This window comes from Mycotypha africana (genome assembly GCF_025528875.1).
Source record: "Mycotypha africana strain NRRL 2978 chromosome Unknown BDF20scaffold_6, whole genome shotgun sequence".
In the NCBI taxonomy this organism is placed as follows: domain Eukaryota; kingdom Fungi; phylum Mucoromycota; class Mucoromycetes; order Mucorales; family Mycotyphaceae; genus Mycotypha; species Mycotypha africana.
The window spans coordinates 1823922-1845193 of record NW_026515730.1 but is presented as its reverse complement, the minus strand read 5'-3'; the positions used below and the strand labels follow the sequence as shown (position 1 = coordinate 1845193).

General features: G+C 37.5%; 10 protein-coding genes across 10 annotated transcripts; 5 read left to right on the top strand and 5 right to left on the bottom strand.

Annotated features, from left to right (window-relative positions):
• Nucleotides 1-710: 710 nt before the first annotated feature.
• On the top strand, nt 711-1577 carry BDF20DRAFT_913969 (uncharacterized protein; the record flags this gene model as incomplete). Its single annotated transcript, XM_053084131.1, has 2 exons — nt 711-765; nt 838-1577. The coding sequence occupies 2 exons, from the start codon at nt 711-713 to the stop codon at nt 1575-1577; spliced, it is 795 nt and encodes a 264-aa protein (XP_052935944.1).
• A 1971-nt stretch (nt 1578-3548) lies between these two features.
• On the top strand, nt 3549-4670 carry BDF20DRAFT_579931 (uncharacterized protein). Its single transcript, XM_053075798.1, has 5 exons — nt 3549-3609; nt 3676-3945; nt 4012-4185; nt 4251-4340; nt 4430-4670. The coding sequence occupies exons 2-4, from the start codon at nt 3725-3727 to the stop codon at nt 4294-4296; spliced, it is 441 nt and encodes a 146-aa protein (XP_052935943.1). The 5' UTR covers nt 3549-3609; nt 3676-3724; the 3' UTR covers nt 4297-4340; nt 4430-4670.
• An 86-nt stretch (nt 4671-4756) lies between these two features.
• On the top strand, nt 4757-5614 carry BDF20DRAFT_821809 (uncharacterized protein; the record flags this gene model as incomplete). Its single annotated transcript, XM_053077640.1, has 3 exons — nt 4757-5144; nt 5240-5385; nt 5459-5614. Coding segments are annotated over 3 exons (690 nt in total), but the record flags the coding sequence as incomplete, so codon positions are not given.
• A 1337-nt stretch (nt 5615-6951) lies between these two features.
• On the top strand, nt 6952-8773 carry BDF20DRAFT_836433 (uncharacterized protein; the record flags this gene model as incomplete). The annotated part of the gene is made up of 5 exons (XM_053078956.1): nt 6952-7064; nt 7164-7401; nt 7467-8052; nt 8131-8475; nt 8556-8773. The coding sequence occupies 5 exons, from the start codon at nt 6952-6954 to the stop codon at nt 8771-8773; spliced, it is 1500 nt and encodes a 499-aa protein (XP_052935941.1).
• A 3-nt stretch (nt 8774-8776) lies between these two features.
• Nucleotides 8777-10294, bottom strand: BDF20DRAFT_579654 (ribosomal protein L18e/L15P). Its single transcript, XM_053075797.1, has 5 exons — nt 10004-10294; nt 9728-9891; nt 9499-9652; nt 9225-9420; nt 8777-9150 (listed from the first exon to the last, which is right to left on the bottom strand). The coding sequence occupies exons 1-5, from the start codon at nt 10130-10132 to the stop codon at nt 9101-9103; spliced, it is 693 nt and encodes a 230-aa protein (XP_052935940.1). The 5' UTR covers nt 10133-10294; the 3' UTR covers nt 8777-9100.
• A 624-nt stretch (nt 10295-10918) lies between these two features.
• Nucleotides 10919-13742, bottom strand: BDF20DRAFT_913966 (ELMO/CED-12 family-domain-containing protein; the record flags this gene model as incomplete). The annotated part of the gene is made up of 6 exons (XM_053084130.1): nt 10919-11813; nt 11920-12211; nt 12309-12510; nt 12592-12831; nt 12904-13491; nt 13563-13742. 6 exons carry the CDS (start codon nt 13740-13742, stop codon nt 10919-10921), a joined length of 2397 nt encoding a protein of 798 aa, XP_052935939.1.
• A 526-nt stretch (nt 13743-14268) lies between these two features.
• Nucleotides 14269-15036, top strand: BDF20DRAFT_836430 (uncharacterized protein; the record flags this gene model as incomplete). The annotated part of the gene is made up of 1 exon (XM_053078955.1): nt 14269-15036. One exon carries the CDS (start codon nt 14269-14271, stop codon nt 15034-15036), a length of 768 nt encoding a protein of 255 aa, XP_052935938.1.
• Nucleotides 15037-15952: 916 nt separating this feature from the next.
• BDF20DRAFT_805131 (uncharacterized protein) lies at nt 15953-16624 on the bottom strand (the record flags this gene model as incomplete). The annotated part of the gene is made up of 2 exons (XM_053076490.1): nt 15953-16239; nt 16360-16624. Coding segments are annotated over 2 exons (552 nt in total), but the record flags the coding sequence as incomplete, so codon positions are not given.
• Nucleotides 16625-17804: 1180 nt separating this feature from the next.
• On the bottom strand, nt 17805-19868 carry BDF20DRAFT_579499 (uncharacterized protein). Its single transcript, XM_053075796.1, has 10 exons — nt 19553-19868; nt 19399-19442; nt 19252-19309; nt 19110-19177; nt 18725-19006; nt 18597-18651; nt 18482-18517; nt 18320-18406; nt 18146-18220; nt 17805-18071 (listed from the first exon to the last, which is right to left on the bottom strand). Exons 1-10 carry the CDS (start codon nt 19629-19631, stop codon nt 17953-17955), a joined length of 903 nt encoding a protein of 300 aa, XP_052935936.1. The 5' UTR covers nt 19632-19868; the 3' UTR covers nt 17805-17952.
• Nucleotides 19869-20105: 237 nt separating this feature from the next.
• On the bottom strand, nt 20106-20792 carry BDF20DRAFT_836427 (uncharacterized protein; the record flags this gene model as incomplete). Its single annotated transcript, XM_053078954.1, has 2 exons — nt 20106-20358; nt 20689-20792. The coding sequence occupies 2 exons, from the start codon at nt 20790-20792 to the stop codon at nt 20106-20108; spliced, it is 357 nt and encodes a 118-aa protein (XP_052935935.1).
• Nucleotides 20793-21272: the final 480 nt, after the last annotated feature.

Sequence of the window (21272 nt, the reverse complement as noted above, 5' to 3'; positions counted from 1 at the left end):
AAAGTCTTAATACACTATTTTCGGTTCAGTTTGGGACATTTTTTGAAAAATTTCATAATATTAATTTATATTATTAAGACTAACTGAAATTGTTAGTGAGACAGTTTCTGAATTTACTGAAATGAGTTTTATTAGATGAACGTTATGAAATACCTAGATTTCTCTAGCAGTTATACAGCTGATGATACCAATGCTTACCTCTTTCGATCATGATGCTTCAAATTTTGACTACTTCACTAATGTTCCACTCAGTTCCTACATGTTAACGAAGGTTTAGAGTTTTTTGTGAATCTCTCTGCAGGTTGTATATTTCGTTGCTTTTCAAGACTCATACACAAGTCCGACGTCCGCTTAATGAGTAGTAGATATCTTCTATGTAAATCTGACCTGCTTTTGTTGGCTTTGTAAAAGGTCGAATTGATGATGTGCAGCTAAACTCTATTAGTCTATTTTATTGATCGTTTACTACTTTTTCGCCAGGCCCCGTCCCTTTTGTGCAATTTGACTTTGGCTAGAAATTGCACATGTGATGGAAAACAGAAATATAAAAATATAATAAGGTTTATTATGAGTTGGGGGAAATTAGAGGGAAAAAAATAAGAAAGAGGTTGGGCTGTTTTAATAACTCTAAAAAATCAAAAATTAAAAAAGGGAAACTATAGATGTGAGAACTCTAAAGAGGCTCCGAGCACCATCAGCTGAAGTATAACATGAAAAGCCTGATGGCAGCCCAATCCCGTCTTGATAGCACTAACAGCACACCAGGTTAGAGAGACCAAACAAAACCACGCGTCAGACAATTCAGCACCAGCGATTTTCTATTCTATATGTTCACAGAAAGGATTTTTACGCAACGTCAGCTATCGATTCGCGGACGTGCCACCATTGTCAATAGCTTACTATTTTCTAAATTGTGGTATGTTTTGCGCCTCACACCCTTCAACCAAAATCAGCTCCACAAACTTCGCCAGGTAGGTACCGCCTTTATCAACCGCGGAATTTTCCCAAAGCTCTCCTTGGAACAACTAACTTCCCCTCGCTCTCAAGGGGGTCTCGCTACACTCGATCCTAACCTTCAACAATCTGCGCTTGTATGGCGTTGGTTAGGCCTATTACTGCGTACGACCGACTCCTCTCGACTAACTGTAGTCATGACATATTTGCTTTATACCTTCAAATGGTTTTGTAAATCCACAATACTACCTTCCTTTCATTACTATCTGTTATTTCCCAACTATCGCAGAGCTCAGTGGTTTCCTCGTATGATTCAGGGCTCTCATCTGTCGTTCATGAATATATTTAAAATATTCACACACGCGATTGACTCCACCTCCTTTTCTATTCGAACTAGTTCTCTGAATCCTTTTACAACCCTCCCCTTATCCATTCTAGACGTTCTTCAATCCCCTGAGACGGATCCCCACCTGTTGTCTCGATTAGTGGGTCAACACCCTGGCGTGAGAGATATCCGTACTACGGACGTTTTACCTATGATTTTGCCCAACTACGAATTTGACTACGGAATGCCGATGAGGTTATCGGTCATCGAAACCTCACCTACCTTCTACGTAGCTTGATATGGTCCGGTCAAATGCAACTACGACCTTTTCTGCATCATCAATGTCTACCCGCCCAACGCATCGAACCACCTACCCTATCCACTGCTGATGACTATATTGATCTGCAACCGATTCTGGTCTTCTTTTTCTCCACGAAAAGTTCTATTCCAGATACTGCAATTTACAGCCCACAGCATTACCGTTCCTTGCTTCCGCCGTCCCCTCACCATTCCGATGCGCTTTACTGTCCCTCATAACGACAATAAGATGACTTTAAATAAAACCGGTGTGATTCTCCCATACAAAAATAGAAGGGATTTTTAGGTCTTTGTGGGATTCTAAAGGATCGAGACATTGGCAACTTTAAACGAATATGAAGCCGTTGTGAGGTAACTCGCTCCAAACTCATAAAAAGAAGTGTTTTTATAAGGTTATTACCCTTTATGTAACTTATTCGAATTGAATATTTTTTCAACGTAAATTCATTGTTAGAAGAATTAACCACTTAGTGATACCAATAATCACTCGTCCTTCTTTACAGAAACATAGTCTTTATTTCATATTTTAGGAGTACAACAAAAAAAAAAAAAACAAAAAAAAAAAGTTGTAAAAGTAGCTTATAAGGGAGATGACTATAGTTTGTTCTTGGTAGTTATAGTTCATAGGTAATTGGACAAAATACTTGATTAGTTAGTTAATGTCACTAGAAAAAAACATAATAAACCCTTAAGTCATCTTTCATTATCATGGAAGGGAAGTACAAAAGCCTACATCCCTAATGCAATAGTTGAATACTCGACAAGACTTTGGCCAACAAGTTCTCAAGCCTAAATACTGACAGGAGCCCCCCTTGATGAACTTTGTAGAGGGTACAAAACTGCATCAATTGATTTCTTGGTGGAAACATGTAGATATTGCAGCAGCTTTGTTAACAGTTGCATCCATAGAAGAAGCGAATAATTTAAAGGAAAAAATGTGACTTGAACTGCTTAATTGAGCCTCTTAACCTCTGATGGTTAAATGCAAATATTAAGCTTGGGAAATAAGATTTTTTATTCTTTGTTCTTTTATCTCATGAAGGATAAAAATTAGAGGAATACGAAAAAGACTACAAATACAAAGAGTGAATTAAAGCGTCCCTCACAACTAGTGAATCACCACTTGATTATTTTTCATTCGCAGAAGAATGGGGCTGGATGAAAAACCATCACTCAGATATGTTGGACAATCTTTCAAAAGATTAGTCAAACCAACTCACTGCTATTGTACTTGAGGTAAAGAATTTGTTCAAGGTGCGAATAGTATTTACAAACCAAGAAAACATGGATTTAGTAAAATACCTTTTGTTTTACTTTTTAATTGAGTAGAAGCGGAAAGGAAACTGTTCATGCTGTTCCTGCGGTATTGCTTATAAAAAATACTGGAAGGAAAAGAATCAATAAGAATTAAAGGAGGTTGTTACTCGTTAACAACAAAAAACAGCAGCTGAAATGAACCATACAATTTGCGAAAATCTTGTGTCTCTGACAGAACAGGTAAATTGAAGAGAAAAGTGTGATATCTCTTGATATCAGAAATAATAATTCAAGTTAAGTAGAGACTAAGTTAGTCAGCGAGACCGAACAAGAGTCCTTGTATGGTTTTATTTCGGTTTAGAATTTAGATGAATTGTACAAGGCCACTGCGAGATATCCGCATTTACGTAAGGTTGAAGTGTGCCTGATGATATTTGTCCCAGTGTGCCTGGAATCTTATTTGTTCCAGCACAGAACTGGTTAAGGCAGTAAGTTTGAATTGTTTCTCAGATTGTTATATGAATCAGAGGTCAGAACGTGACCAAAAATATCCTATGAGCTGCGTATTTAACATGCTAAAATTGATAGATGAATGATGCGCGTGAATTCAGCTAGGGCATAAATTGCTCGAATTCACGCGCAGACGAACACACTGACAAACACGCAGGCGAAAACGCAGACGAACTTTCAGATTCACCACAAAATTATCGTATCGATTCAATATTGGAACACTCTATCGAGTCATACACGGATAGGTAATCATAATAATTGAAGCTAAACCTAAATTTCACTCATATAATTGTTCCAAAAAAAAAAAATAGAGTTGGTTTCTTAGGAATCATTGACCTCACTGCAGATAATGTCATCAGAATGTTAAAGGAAGCAAATGAATATGAAGGCATCATGAAAGCTTCCTCTTTGGATGATGTTAAACTGTCAAAGCATACTGAAAAATTATTGGACGCCTTCAGAAGTACAACTCCCTCTGCCAAGTCAATTAGAACAGTTCTTCATACTTATGGAAATCCGATAGACTTTGATGTGTTTGAACATGCTGACTTCGGGTTCATCCAGACAACAACAAGACATTTGTAAATACATTAAAACAATATTCTCCTGCTTTATTATCTAATTAAAATATTCTTCCGTTCATTTAGTCTTGATCTTACTGAAGGTCCTAGAAACCCCCTTCTTGGCAGTTTGAAAGAACATACAACAGAAATTGCCCTAGCTTTTCAAAATGGGGTCTTTAAGATCACAAAAAAACCAAAGCCAAGGCTTCCTATGTGTACACACATTCCGCAACTGAAGAGCTTCATTGAGACTTTACTGTATAACGTAATAAATATATATATGTATATATGTATTCGAGAATCAATAGCTTACTTTATTATAGGCTTTCACCGAATTGGAAGATATCATTGAGTATACCAGAAGTCTGACAGAGCACAAATCCGAATGTAGATTTGTGAAGAGAATCTTTTCAGTTAGTAGGCACGACAGCATTTTTATTCCTAAAAGTACATACTCATTTTAGGTTAATAAGGCTAACATGGTTATCAATGACGTGTTTAGTGAGATAACAACTACAATACTTGAGGACGTACAACCAGATAGACAATACATTCTACCACTGTCTATTTATATTGCATCTAATACAGCTTATGTACAACATACAACAAGATAGAGGATTGATGTATAACACAAGAAGCATCTGAACTTGAAATTAATGACTAGCAACATTTCCCCACAATAATATGAAATACCACCAGCTATTGATCTTTCTTCTTTTTCTTTTTCATCCGAAGAATAATAACCATACAAAGTTCATGGACATTGACTCGTAACTGTTATCAATTTCCAATAATAAGCAAACATTCCAACAAGTCGCCTTCGAAGACACATTCGGAGGCGACCTTCAACTACGAGGTGCTTCATCCTTGCCTCGAAGTCATTGTTAACCTTCTCTCCCCTTCCACGCAATTTGAATCCTATTACGTACGCGGTAAAGAACCTCTCAGCGCAATAATCGAACAGCTGGAATTAAAAGGCTCAAAAGTCGACCGCAGGAAAGTACACAATGCTGATGGCATAATTCGGCTACGCGGTTTTTATGACATTGAGGTTCTCTTGTTGGAGACGTCCGGTCACTTCCGAAACAAGGACACGAGGAAAATCTGCTTCGACAACAACAAAGGTATGTTCGCTCTCCTCGCCATGCTCAAAAGTACTGCCGATCACTTTAATCGTGCTATACCTGAGACTCTCCGAAATCTGAAAGCCTTTCTTTGTTCTGGCCAGCGGTAAGACAACAAAGTTAGAAGGATGGACAAGAAAAAAAAAAAAAAAAAAGAAAATAACCAACCGATCAAACCCTAAATATAGATGAGCACATTCGTTGCTGGTCAGCTCAGTATATCAGCAATGGCATCTATCAGTTTGCTTTGGAGGACAAAGTTGAAGTAACAGAAGACAGACAGCGAATCCAACAATCATCAGTCTCACTGTTAGACTTTTTTTTTAATGTGAAGGTAATAATTTTTCAATTGTTTGAGCTATATTACAATTCCTACATGAACGGCTATATAAACTTGTCTAGCAAAGACTTTTGCTGTGTTACAAAAACTTGAACGTGAGAATGAGGAAAACAACGTGGTTAGTAGCCAGGAAGTTTTACTTTCTGACATTATTTGTTCCGAGGTTCTCCGTTTGACTTACATTACTCATGGAGAGGGGTTTGGAACGCAAAAACTTGAATAAAATGTACACATGTCTAATTCATAAAGTTTAGAGCATTTCAGCTTCCCGAGCTTTTCTTAATATTATTTAACATTGAGTTGTTAACAGCTTATTACTGTGTGCTCAGCCATTAAAACACAGCGCACCTGTTGCATTAAAGCTGCTGTTAACAGCTTTGTTATTGATATAGTCTAATTTACAGAAGGTTTTTGTTTTGAACCGAAGTAGAGAGCCAAGACCGCTTTTGCCATTCCCAACAACGCTACATCAATCAGATGCGCTTCTTCAACATCGCAACCAGGAAGAAATTTACAATCAAACTACAATTAATTCTTAAAGGGCTCATAGGCGTTTCTTGTCAATGAAATTCACACATTATTTATATACCACTTTCAAAAACACTAGCAATGGAAAAAAAAGAAAAAAAAAATGAATTGAGGCTTCTTGTAAATCTTATTAGTTCAAGGATTATGATAGACTAAGTCAAGTAGCGAGACTAAGATATTGATTGTCTTTATTTCGATTTAACATTAGGGTCTCTTTTATATCTTTTGAGATGAATGGTTTGTTTAGAGAAATTACACGTATGAGACCTTATGAGTGATACGGGGAAAATAGATAATACACATAAGGTTATTGCGTATATTTGGACTAAGGGATTATTAGAGACATCACAATAACTTAGCTTCTTGAGAAGGCATTACTATATGAGCTTTTGGAAGAGCTAAACAAGAATAGAGTGAAAGGTTCTCTTTTTTTTTAAAAAAAAAACTGTATTGAAGTAATAAGATTATAGATTGAGCGAGATGTTGAACAATTAATAAGAATACAGAAATATGACTCATTTACAAAAGCAGGTAAAAGCCTCTTTTTCATCTATCTTATTTGCTAGTTGTTGACTTTATAAGTGAGCGCTAGGCTAAGGTTGAAAAATAACACCAAAGGCACTCAATTAGACAGTAATAATGCTCTGATAGCACGTTTTGTAGAAGCCTGAAAAACCAGTTACTCGTGAGAATTTTGAGGGTTGGTTCAGGCACGCTGAAGGGAGAGATGCGTGCAGAAAGAAGTGGGCCCAAAAATAAAAAAGCGTACCGTACCGTACCAAGGATAGTTTACTGAAAATGTCCCAATTTTAAAAGAATAATTGTCTGAAGTTTTGTTAATAAAAAATTCAATTTTTATCTAAAAACGTCTAAATCAGAACCGAAAAATAAATATTTTTTCTCCGCTCTCCTTCTTTTCGAGATCCAAGGTCGGCATTTTATTTTTCATTTTCTTTTCTCAAGTTCTCTCTTTTCACTCCTTTCAATATCCATTGCTTTTCTTCATTAAACACTTGATATACAGTTGAAATCATGTTTGAGTTATCGATACAAGATATAGAGAATAATATAGAACAGTTTGTGCATGATTTGGACGAGGCTGTTTATATCTGTTCTGAGCGCGGCATGATAGAAGCTTCTTTATGGTATGGTAGCGATGTATTCTATCTCAGGAGATATAGCAAAATACTTATGGTTATTACGCGGCTAAAACCATAGAAATGCACCTATTTTTTTGTTTCCAGGGCACTTGAAATGGTGATTGGCTACGATCCAATTAGATCAGGCAAATGCAAAACTAGCGACGTAGAAAAACCCGACCGTGAAGCATTGTTATCGATAGGAATGTCAGCAGATGAATCAGACCAATACCATCTTGCACTATCATTATTCAAAAATCGCGATTATAAGCAAGCGATAGAAGTTTTAGGCGAACCCATGCATCCTAAAACTACGTTTTTACGGTTTTACTCAGAATATAAGGTAGTCAAACGAGTGAAGAGAGAATATTTTTTACATAAGGCCGTTTAATTGAACATTCAATGTAGTTATTCGAAAAGAAAAGTGAAGGAATAACCTTTGATAGATTAGCAAATGGCCACGATATATTTTCAGCAATGGCAACTGACATTACAGAACTGGAATCATTATCCGAAGAGCTAGAAAGACTTTTTAATAAAAAAAAACTAGACCCATTTGGATTGTATATCTACGGCGTAGTATTATTGAAGCAGCACAAGAGACGATTACATCAAGATCATCATCACTATCCAGATCAAAAACAAGAGCAAGAGGAGACAAATACTTTAGAAGCCACAGCTAAAAAGGTACTGATAATGTCGATACGTGGTTATCCCTATAATTGGTCAGCGTGGCTGGAGCTGGCATCAACAGTATACAATTACGAGCAATATGCCGACTTTCAGATACTATTAAAAATTAGATTGATGGATGATCCATTTATTGAAACCCCTGTCAAAATTATGGTTAATCTGATTCTGGCAAGAATATGCAGTTTCCTTGAGCTCAATATTGATCTGTATGCTGAAGTTATTATACACTTGAAGCAATATTATTTCCGCAACAGTCCTTACATGATAGGCGAATGGGCTAAATACTTGTACATTAAGAAAGGTAAGTGTTGCTGGACAGCTGTCTTTGGTGATTATTGCAGTTACATTATTTGACATAACCGTTTCCGACCTTATCTAGATCATATTGAAGCAGCAAGAGTATTTCGGGAATTGAGGGCTATGTTCCCTGCGAGAATGAGTGAAATGGAAATATACTCCAGCTTATTGTTTCATACAAGTGATAAGCAAGAACTGAAAGAGTTGGCCGATATTTGTACAAGCACCAACGAGGGTACTGTAGAGGCATGTATTATCAGAGGCAATTATTTCAAGATACAGAACCAATTTAGTCAATCCAATGATTATTTCACGAGAGCCATCATGGTGCAACCGGATAATCATATGGCGTGGTTAGGCCTAGGCCATAATTATCTGGAACTATCTAAACCTCTAGCTGCCGTAAAAGCCTACACTCAAGCTATAGGTAACGTTTAAAATGCGGCTACAGTAAACAGTATAGATTAAAAACGAACTAACATTGATTTCCTGCTGATGTAAATATAGCGATCAAAGAGGACGATTATCGTTCTTATTTTGGTTTGGGTAGAGCCTATGAGATGATGAAAGCTATCAAAGATGCACTACATTACTATCAAAGAGCGAGTGATTTGTGTGGAGATGATACATATGCTTGGATGTCTTTAGGTGAGAGTTTCGAAAGACTTGGGAAGCAAAGCAAGGCAAAAGAATGCTTTGCCAAAGTTAACATTCAGCGTGCATAATCAGATGAAAGTCAGGCTGAAACATTGAAAACATTCGTATAGCAACAATCTTAGCAATGACAATGATGCTTGCGGTATACATCTCAAAAGTATGATTCGCTGAAACGGGACATATATCGCTCAACAGGTACATGAACGGGCTGACAACTGTGATAATTGAATGTTGTTATGCGTGATCTTTGAACAGAAAGTATGTATTTATAGGATTTATTCCCGAATGAAAGCACTGTTGAGCATATTTTTTACTTTTGTCAAATATAGTACATCAATTTTTGTAAAGAAATACATTTAAATACTTATTTTCGGTTTGACACATAAACTTCTACTTTACACTTCTTGGGCCAAGTAGCCTCTGTTTTTAGGATCAGAATAGTAATCTATAAAGAAAATGCCTTGTCTGAGTATAACTGATATCGATTGGTATTTATGCAGGTAACGCATTGGAACTTACTGATTTCTTCCTTCCTCAGGGGTCGAGCTAATTTTGGCAAGACAGTGAATTTTTCAGGGTGAATGAGTGATCTTAATCCTAAAGCATTATAGTAGCGTGTCACTATCTTTCCACCCGCTTTTTCTACAGCTTCAATTGCCTTTTGTGATGCTCTTGATACTTCAATTGTAATAGGAATCTTAAATGTTTCAGCGCCCTAATACGAACAGTTTATAAAGTGCATATTCAGTATGTCTGATAGTCCTCGATTGGTTTATTCTAATCGGCTACTCACGTTGCTCAATAATTTGACGCCATCCTCAATTTTGTGTATGCATCGTGAGTCTAATAAATGTTTCATGGTGATAGGCTGTGAAGCATCGATTCTGCCTGTTTGAATCCAGTGTTGTAAACGATCCAGATTAACCTCTTGGTATTCTTTGCCGTGTCTGATTTTTGATTAGATGAATCACTGTTTTAGCGCATGGTGTACAGTGAGTGTTCTGGAAGAGGAAAGAACTTACATATTGTTGAAACCACGCTTGGGTATGCGTCTAACTAAAGGCGTTTGACCACCTTCAAACCAAGGCACAGGCTTACCATTACCTGATCTTGCATTTTGACCTTTATGACCTCGACCAGAGGTTTTGCCTTTGCCGGAACCTGGACCACGACCCACACGAATTGGCTGTAATTATAATGAAAGATACTCAGTGCTGCTTCAATTTGTTTAACTGTGGATTTCGCTACTGAACAAAACATGCTTATATTGCCCTTATAGGTCAAACAAAAATTTGTACCTGAGTGACAGCTCCCGGATTATCTGCTAAATGAGCAAGATCGATAGGCGTTTTTGGCGGTTTCAGAGGCTGTGTTGATAATTGTCTACTAAAGACGGCAGTGCGTTTGAGGAATGTTGAGGAAAACATTTGACAATTAAGAATCTATGAAATGCCTCAGTGAGATAAGCAATAAAAAAGAAAAGCAATAGCTCCGTGAAGAAATTCAAGGGTGGGGTCGAAAATCAGAAGCAGCGAATGGAATTCCTCTATGCTTCTTTTCAGTCAAGAAAGCGGGGTGTTGATTTTTGAAATTCAGATCAGCTATTTTGACTATGGGCTATTGCACGCAATGATCTGCCTGTCGAGTGCAACGTTTCTATAAAACTAGCCATTAAAAATATCATGCAATAAATATAGGTACAGCGCATCCATGATAAAACTAAGCAAGGTCAAATTGAATTATTTTTCATCATGCAGCTTATATGGATAACTCATTACTCAGTACATCCAAAAAACTCGGCTCTTCTGAGCTCGGATAGTTCTCAAGTTGCTTCACAAAAGGTAGAGAAACAATCGATTTAACCACTGTTACCATCTTTGCTGGCGTTCTCAAATCTAATCAAAGATGCCAAAATTTTCTTTTTTAGTTTATTTATTGTTCAATGTCAACAACGTGTCCAAATATTTAAAATGTCTCTCCTTGTGTTTTTCTTCAACGATGGTGGCTAGGCTAATATGACAAACGATAATAAGAGCCATTCTATTTTATAGAAACTTTTTTTTTTCAAAGTTCGGCTACAAAATATATTACAAAGTATCTTTGTATGTCTTTCAAATAACCTTCTCGTTAACACGTAAATTATGTACAACTGTATCTTGGTCAATTTCGTTCATTAACCATCTATTTTAATCGCGGAGGAATACTTGAGCATATCAAGTGTCAACAGAATTGTAAAAGAAATTGGAGCCTAACCCAGGAGGAACAGGTGGGATTTCGGGCGCTGAATGGGGTATTTCTATTCTATCACCGGCAATCTGTAGTAGTTTAGCTTTCACACCCACTTCCGTTAGCGTATGAAACAGTTCAGCTGTCTCTTTTGATGTAAATCGGTTGAACAAAAGCATACTGAATCCGTCTTTCCATTCTGCGGCTTGTGACGTTGAGGAACAATAAAACTCTGCCAACAGTCTATTGTTCTCTTTACTGTAAAGCGCAAATGAAGACGCCCTATTTTGCTGAGCTGCTGTCTCTGTAGAGGTATCTGATGACGTCGATACATGTGAGCCTAATATATGACTACTACTGCTATTTACATTACTGTTGATGAGTGTAGAGGATGAACGTGGTAGGGACAGTGGGTTGGTATTGCTGCTGTTACTGTTGCTATAAGTACGAATCGTTCGAATTTCACTCACTTCACTTAAATCGATATGGTTTGGCAGACTGTCATATGTATTGATAACGGGCATGATTTTGTCTGAAAAATCACCATACATAAGATACTGCTTGGACCGACTTAGTTTGTAATAGCGCCATCGCCTGAATCCCCCACCACCACTGGCTCCACTTCCTTGATGATGGTTGTTACCAAGATGCGTTCCGGCGACGTTGATGCTTGACCCTACTCCCGAATGGATAGCTAAAGAGGAGGGCGTCAATCCAGACGGTAAAATACTACTGTTGATTGTATTGCCACCCATAACCGATAAACGTTGTTGATGCGAAGCTGAAGCAATCAATGGAAACCAGCAACCCTCTAATAAACAATGGATACGTTGGTTTTTAAGAAATTCAAACGATTCTTTTGATAATCTGGAACGTAGATTGCTATACACCATAAACAATAAACAGCCCATCGTCCCCAAAAGGGGCACTTTAGAATCACTGCAACTCTATCTTTCTTGTTTAATCTTTCGTAGCATTTTTCTATTACCTTATAGCATCTCTACCTAACAAGTCGTCAGCCCATTCCAACTCTTTCAGTCTTCTATCGCGGATTCTTTCATAAGGTGTACTAAACATGGTCTCATCAAAGCTAGTGATATCATTGATTGTACTGTCATTCAAAACAGCCCTTAACTGACTTCTTGCTAATGCTGATACTTTCGGTAGATCAGAATTGGTCGCTTCCATATCTCGAAAGATCCTAAAGTATGTTTGTAACGTGGTGGCATGAATATGATCAAAACTTAAAAGTAGGGCTTGAAAGTCAGCTATCGTCGTGTCTGTAATAAAAAACTCATGAAGGGTTAGCCTTCCAAAAAAAAAAGTATTTCCTAAAAAATGAAAGTCTTTTGTCTAATCCACTGAACTCATCCTTACTCTCAGAAATACTCCAATGACGACATAGAAGCTCTGTCACTTCTATACTAGCTCTTGCAAATGGGCATTTTTTGTTATCAGGACGGTGCAATTGATCTATGTACAAAGTATCGAATGCCTCTTTATGCTTGGTTATGAAGGAATGCATCTGCTCCAAGCCTAGCAGGCCAGTCCTGATGAACTCTCTTTGTGGCACTTCTGACTAGAAAAAAGAAGAGTTGAGGGAGCATTAAAAACCCCATGATAGACAGGACGAGGTTAGAATAATGCAGGAGGGGCTTACAGAGAAACCAATCTTCTTCCAGCAGCCTTTAGTCTGACTATAAGCAGCATGTACGTCTGATGTTGCTTTTGTTGCCGCTACCGTCGAGGCTTTCAATATTTCATTTAGCATGGCTGTAAAGCTTGCGTTCTGAGCGGAAACAGGCCTATTATAGCGCCTGTGGACATTTTTTATGAACGCCGTTTGATATTCAAGTATCAAAAGTTTCATCTCTTGGGACGGGTGATTCTTCATGAGTCTCTAAAAATGATATTGCAGTTTCATGTAAGCCGGGTGAACGGATAGCTTTTTTTTTTCTGATGGAATATTTACCAATATCATCTTTCTTAAATTTGCTTTGTCGTATTCGTTGGATAAGAATGTAATATACTCATCTGTAACATATTTCATCATAGCTATGAGTAAATTCATACTGATGATGGAAAGTAAATATTCCTGACTCATCAGTCTATCCACTAATGTTTGTATCAGCTTTGTCTCTTTTTCAATCACACTGTGTACTGTAGCGTAACCGTAGCATTCAATTTTTTTACAGTTCTTGTTATTATTATTATTATCAGCTACTGCTGCTGCTGCTGTTGTGACTCCTGCTGTGACATCCTTGCCGGTACTACTACTATTATTATGACTGCTGTTATTTGCAGTAGCAGTAGCACAAATCAACTTGAGTAAAATGGCTGTGGCTGGTCTAGCAATAGTAGCCAATTGCTCGTTCACAACGATATGTCCAATGTAGGTGATGAATTTGATATCCAAGGAGTCCCAACCAATTTCGTGCTCCATCAGTGACAAAAGAGAATTCAGTGCATAAGCGAGAGTATTTCCGCTGGAGTTCAGAATGATATCACATAAAGATTGGAGACCATCCTTTTCCAGAAATTCAACAGCAAAGTCTCTGTCCTTTGAAGAGAGTAGCAAATAAAGTGTTTATTTTTCTTGCTTTGTGTCTTCTTTGCCTATCATGAGCTTACTTTCAAATAGGTTTGTAAAGAAAAGGTAGCAATCTTTAGCGATTTGTCGTCTTTTGTTGATGTGCCATCAGCATGGTTATGGTCAGAGTGATGACTACTGTTCAAACTAAAACCAGAAGATAGCCTTTTTATTGTTTCTTGGACAGTTGGTTTATCATTGAGATTATGTACGTTTGACATTTCGACGTAGATCTGCTATAACTGCCTAGTTCAGCCATAAGCAAACAATAGCGCCGACAAAAGAAAAGAAAAAAAAAAGCTATACCAATGACAATCAATGGATGATGGTTGTACAAATATATATATTTATTGTATTTACTGTGGAATGTAAGCTGTTGGAAACGTAAAATACACCTTTATTGATAACCCCGTTTGACTTGTCCTACGTGTCTTTTTCATTTTTATGCGATTCAACTGCATGCATTTGATTGAATATGTTCCGAAAGTATATTTCATAAGCAGACTAAAGGAATGATTTACAGTAAGGTGGGTCAGCATTTTTTAAACTCAACCCTCTCGGTCAATCATTGGTGGATGTGAGACACCTCATTCAGAACGGATTTCCCAGAAAAAATTTGCTGGTTTTGTTTTACCTTTTCGCTTCTTTTTTTTCTTTTTTATTTTTTGAAATTCTCTGGAAAGCTTCTCTATAGATATTTAGTCGTATCTTCATTCATCTTTTCAGTTAGTGGATCTTTTTGGTGAAATGAGTATCATAGTTATTGATAAGGATCTCAATGAAGATCTGCTACATATCAACGACGAAACTATGTACTACAATTCGCCATTTTCAATGGACGATATCCTTAGTACGAGTATGACGGATGCCAATAACATGAGTAACAACAGTAACAGCATTGGTCGTAACCATCCAATTGAAAAGAGATCACCGATGGACTCTAGTGAAGAAGAAGAAGAAGAAGAAGAAGAAATTGAAGATGAAGAAGAGCACTCTTATTACAAAGATGATAGTATCTTGGATAATTTTGAACGAGAATTTAGATTAACACAACCATTACATGCACCCCCACCTTCACCGCAAGCTCCTTCTATGTTGGACATGTTTTTTTCAAAGAAATTGAATGCATCCTTAGAATATTTAGACCATCATCAACAGCAGCAGCAGCAGCAGCAGCAGCAGCATCAGCAACAACAACAACAACAACAAAACAATGCACATCTACAGTCTATCACTGTTGCGACTGCGGGTGCTGCAAGAAGATCCAGTCTTCAAATGGCAAAACCCGCAGCCTCAGCTTTGATAAATCCGCTGGCAGAGCATGCAAAGGCATTAGATGCTTTACTGCGGAAAACTATAAAACAGAAAACTGCGGAACGCCATTGTATATTTAAAAAATGTAAAAAGTCTGCATCGTCCAGCAGCATTATTAAAGCATTAAAGAATCGTCAACATTCCCGTCATTCCTTATCAGAAGAAGATATCATCCAAGAATTGAAAGATATGGGCCTGTAGCCCTTTTTTCTTTACACTCTATTTATACATATTTTTATATTCACTAATTCCTTTTGTACATATTTCGCCCTCGTTATCATTGACACTAACTGATCAACAATCCAAAATGCCACTCCATCAAGGCCTCAAAATAATGAAAAAAAAAAAAAAATTAAAAAAAAAGCAATAAACTATTTCAAAAACTATGTTTCCATACATGTAGTTTGATTATAATGCTTTTAAAAAAGTAAAAAGAAAATGTACGTATGTGGAGTATATACATAAGCGTAAAATAGGCTTTTTTTTTTTTTTTTTTTTTTTTTGTACGTAAAACGAGGTTGTCAAATGCTGACATGATCTATCTATATATGAGAGACAAGCTTTTTTTTTTACTTTCTTCGTCGTGTGCAGCAACCACCATAAAGATCCCAAACTGAACAAACGATATAGGCTACAAAGGCAACAAAGCCCCAAAAGATACTGACGTTGTAGAACGCACAGAATTTACCTGTCAGACCACATCTAAACTTGGCAATTTCTACAATGATACCAATACCCCAAAGCACTGCAAATAATAGATCGATAGCCAACATAATAGGTCGATTCATCTTTTGTTTCTTAAAGAGTCTTCTATAACAATAAAACATGACATGGTAGAAGGCCCATACAATGGATGCCGCTGCCTACAAAATGCATGGTAATTCAGTGCCAAAACAAAAGAAAAAGATTAAAAAAAAAAACTCTAAATGAGAATTCTAATGTACATGTATGCACGGCTTGACACCATCGAATAAACATTTACCACTGCGAATAAATAATAAAAGCATGCTGTTGTTGAGAAAGGGGGCTTTTCATGAGAGTACTATGACAAGCATAAGAAGAGAACAGTCAGTCCATCCATCACCGAAATGCTTCCAAAGCGACTCATATTACTACTTACAGGTTGTGCACCTGCTGCGAAACCTAAATGACCAATACTTGTGATCAAGACGACAAAACGCAACCAAAAACGATATCTATTGGGAGTATGATAAACTTCTCCATTCCAAGGATCTGGTCCGACGGAGGTAGTAGTTTCTGTTGCTGTTGTTGCTGCGTGATGCGTTGATTTATCGGGTGGAGGAGAAGCGGCTGGAATATTGGAATAAGCACTGGCTGCTGCTGCTGGTGGCTGGTTACCGTAACGAGTACCAGCAAATTGATAAGCATCCCCACCAGCAGGACCTATGGGAGAAGGCGGAGCCTGCTGATGGGTTGCATAAGGCGATTGAATCTGTGGTGATGGAGAAGCATACGCAGGTTGTTGTTGAGGAGACAAAAAAGAGGACGATTGAGGTGGTTGACCATAAGCGGATGGTTGTTGCTGGTTATAGGCGTGGTTATGATCGTACTGCGTTTTGTTCGATTCATCTCCCCAAGCATTATTGTATCCTGTTGTACTGAATTGGCTATTATATGTCGCTGATGGGTTGTATGCAGTATTGTTGTTATTATAGGAACTATATCCATTGGTAGGTTCATTATCGTAAGCATTTCCGTAGATCGGCCCTGACCCACCACCTCCTGTATTTGATGACTGCCATGGATTGCTTTCAAATGGGTTTGACATAATCTGCTGTGTAACTCTAAAATAGTGTCAAAAAGGAAAAAAAGAAAAAAGAAAGCACAAAATAAAAAATGGGTCCAATTTTGCGGGAAAAAATAGTGTGTTTTCAAAGGCGGAGTACAATATAAAAGCCAATTGTCGGGTCATTTCATGCTCAAAGAATTAAGATGAAATATCGCGAAGCTCTTGTCTAAACAAACGGATCAAGTTGGCATAGTAAAAGTTAGACTTCCCATATTAGCTGCCTTGGAAGTCGTACTGTTTCCTGCAAACAGCAATTTGTGCATAGAGTTTAGTGGATAAAATAGTCAAAATACCCAGTCAATTTACACTTGCATCATACGCGAATATTGGCTGTGGCATCAACGGTAAACAGAAAATATTCACTATGATTTGATCGAAATGCAACCACATCACCATAGAGGCCTGCTGTCTACAGTGTGCTAGTTTATAAAGTCCGTTGTTGAAGGTAGCCGTGTCAGATAAAACTGCTCAGCAGCGATATAGTCGATTCTATAAAAGAAAGGACAGCGAATCATAACGTTGGTATTTTGTTAAATCAGAAAAAAAAAAAAAAAAAAAAAAAAGTTTGTCTCTGATTTAATGCAATCAGATTAACTTGCACTCTTTCCTATTGCCCGATGTTTTCACACATTTAGTCGCTGAGCCTACCATTGAATCATATTGTTACTATCACTGAAGTTTGCTGTAGTTTTTCAAAGATTTATTGACCAGGAAGGTCTATACTGCATCATGAGCAATGCTATTCATAGTGAATATAACATCGGTAGCGATAAATGGTAATGCTAGTAGTCACTTCTTAAATGGGTCTCTATGATTGTATACACTCATCTTTCACGACAATCACAGAAATACCTCTATACAACTTCAAGGCCTATCGTATGGTTGTGTTTGCTTTCAATCTGCAAATTATGTACTTATCACAAGCAGGTATTACCATCGTTGAAACTTTTAAAAGACAATGCTGTCATGACAATCAGTGAAAAATGGGCTCGGTCCATCTTAATAATGTAAATCCCTAAGCGGGAGGCATTTCAGCATACTCCACCCCTCTCCACTTATGGTTCCAACGTGTAACCATTTGCTCTAGAATGACTGACATGTATCGTCGAATAGACGGTCTTGATCGGTACCCTTGATTAAAAGCAGTTTTATGTATTTTCAGTTTTACAATAATGAAGAAGAGAATACATTTGATGATTGCATGTTTTACTATGAACACATAATTACGTATCTATCTCTTTTCTTGATTACTTAAAGATACAAACAAACAAACAAAAAAAAAAACGGAATGGTTTATGCAAAGTTGTTCATTCATTTGCAGCTGTCAAATACTGCGAGAACCATTCCTTTACGTCTACACTACTTGTGTCGATGCCGAACTCTTTGAGGCGCTTGTTTGACAGGTGGGAATCTTCTGGTCTCGAAACTAATAAAAGCAGATTCTGTATTAGACAAGAAAAGACACAAGAAGAAAAGTAAAGCTATTGATGTATACTTTACCGGAAGCACTCTTATCAACTGTATTCTGTGGTGTCAAATGGTCAATAGATACTTTTTTAACAGCAGCAATCAATTCTGCACAACGTAAGTTTGAAGCAATGATGTGAGTTCATTCTATGTTCTTTTGAAGCGATTTCTTAGCTTGTTCTGTTCTTTTGAACGTAAAGTGCTTACCACAGACTTCCCACTTGGTCCATGCTTCTTCTCCAGTAAAATGAAAGATACCTTGGACGTCATCTCTCTTCTTTTCGAGGCGTTCAACTAAAATCCAAAATGAAAATAATAAGTTTGCTAAATGGGATTGATAGGGTATAACACAATTTGCGCAAAGTATACCTGCCAAGTCTTTGAGTACTCGAGCCACATCCTTGACTGCCAAAGGAGGAAAAACCATTTTAAAGATCAGTAGGCATACTCTAAAGTGAATTGTTTTCTACAATGAGAAACTTACCATTCGTAGGATAGCGCTTTCCGACATTGTCTACAGTTCCTTTTTTATCACGGTTCTAGATTTTAAACAGTGGGTTAGCTCTAAAGAGGCCGAGAACGACGACTTTTTAAAATTCATAGAACACTTACCATGACTACATCAATCAAAATGTTGATAGCAGACTCTCCATTGAATTCCGTGACACCGTAGAGGATAGGGACACGAAGGATGACAGCTTCAGGATACACAGCTCGAATGGCTTCCTCGCCAGCAAGCTTTGTCTCTCCATAGAATTGCAAGGGATGAGGCTTATCATCCACTTCGTAGGGTGGATTTTTACCGTCAAAGACATAATCTGTGCTAATGTAGATAAGCATGATGTTTCTTTCCTTGCAGAGCTTTCCGAGCAATTCAGGAGTTTGAACATTCAACTATTCTCATGTCATCAAATGAAGCACATAAAGAGGAACATAAGCGGTCTGCATAATTCGGGAGAAAAAAAAAAAAAAAAAAAAAAAAGTCATCCTAACTTACGCGCTTAGCTGCGTCACGGTCCTTGTCAGCAACATCAGGTCGTCGCTCAGCCGCACAATGAACAATAACTAACATAGGGAAAGCGTGAGCTCATTTCATTTTGCCTTCTCTCTGTTTGTGAGTTTGTCAATACACTCCTTACCATCCGGCTTTTGTTCATCGAGGAAGGATTTGACAGCAGCAGTATCAGTCAAGTCCAACTAGTGAACGTTCATGCAGCAAAGGGTGTAAAAAAAAAGGTGATGGCGTTGGTGGATGCATTGTACTACAATAAAAACTTCAGACATACCTTGATCAATCCGTTGTTGGCTCGAGAAAAGGCAACGCCGACAGCTGTTCATAGTTGACCGAGTTATACAGATGCCGGTTAGAGTTCTATTATTTTGCATTGCATACATTTTTTTTTTTTTTCTTTCTTTTGCTGCACTACTCGTTTTCTTTACCATCCCAGCCAGCATCTTGAAATTGCTTTAAAGTAGGTCTGCCTAAAAGACCAGAGGCACCAGTGACAATAGCTTTCATTATAATTATCGAGACACGCAAATATTAAACCCGGAACAAAGGTACAAAAATGCCGTTCAACTGGGCTTTTTTTTATTCCATCTCACTTTGGGTATCCGAGGCTGGCTTTGAAACATTTGCCAATCAAATCCTATGGTAGTTGCTTGCATAAACAATGAAGTTGAAAACACTTGGTAGCGCGCTCTATCATGACCCATACGCGGAAAGTCCATCGACACAAAAATAAAGCGACAGCATAAGGTGCTATCACAGAAAGACATAGAGTAACTGCTCATTGAGTGCAACTTTATCTTTGTCATCATTCTACACTCTGAGCCCGTGCTTAGTCAAGACTTTATTTAGTGACTAAAATGGCAACAAACTTAGCATCTATCTATGCTCTATTGAGCTGCAGTGTCTTCTGATTTCCTCAACCAAGACGTTAAACGTTTTGGGCCATTAAAAGCTACATAAACTTTATTTTCTGACGCTTGTTCAAGCATTTGCCCATCCCTTATAGTCAGCTTGAATAACTCGAGGAGGAATTAAGTAACCGCACTTTAACCTTTCAAAGATGTATGATATACCAAAAAAAAAAGACCATAAACACAATAACAATAAATGACGGCTCATCTCAGCGCTAATAGCGTATGTTACGGTCAAAGTGTTTAGTCCAAAGAGATGTTCATTGATGCTGTGTCGTTGGTGATCGTGCAAGATATGGCTCATGTGTAGCTCTTCGCTATCCCTGATAGTTCAGACCATTATCCATTGTGGAAAGATAAATATTAATGTTTGAGAACAAGCGATAAATGCCCTTTGAACTACAAATACTCTTTTTTGGTCGTCATGAATGATCAAAGGCTTCGGAAAGACCTGACAGTTAAAAGTCTGTTACTCAAGTCATCTTTTCTTATTCTACTTTAGCCTCTGAGCAGAGACTCTAGCCTCTTGTACAGATGCTTCATATCTTTTTCTAACTTTTTTCTTTTCATCACTGATTATTAATAACTGCTTGCTTCCATTAGCTCATTGTCAGTCAATCAGATCGATTTAATGGCGATTCTCTTCATTCTACTGCTTGGAGTCTCTCAGTTCGTCTACACTCTTGTCATTGGACACTAAATGTCCAACACTGTATGCTTTTAGACAAGATGGCTTTAAAGTGCCATCAGCAGACATATAAAGATGGCAACTTTGTTTTTGCCCCAATAGAACAGCAACGGCAATTTACTCTATTGAATAGCTGAGTTGATTTGCTCATCATCATGCATAGGGCTGAAAGTTACAATAAATGCGAAAAGGAAAAAGAAGTTTTCTTTTTGTTCAATTTTTGTTCAGATCCGGACCTACTGTCGTATTTGAGGGTAGATGATATACAAATATTAAAGATATAATTCACTTTATGAAGGATAAAGATGAATTATACAATATTGCAAACCAGAAATAATTAGAAACTACATAAACTCTAATATATGAGTACCGTGAATTAAGTGTTGTGTTTAGTTGACAGCATCATATGAGATGTGGAGAACTCGTATACAAATTATACAAGATCCTCACACCTCATTACTGCTGAAATAATATAAAGTAGAGTAGGAAACGAATATAGAATAAGTGATGATTCTTATACGAGATTAGCTACCTCGTATAAGGCTGAAC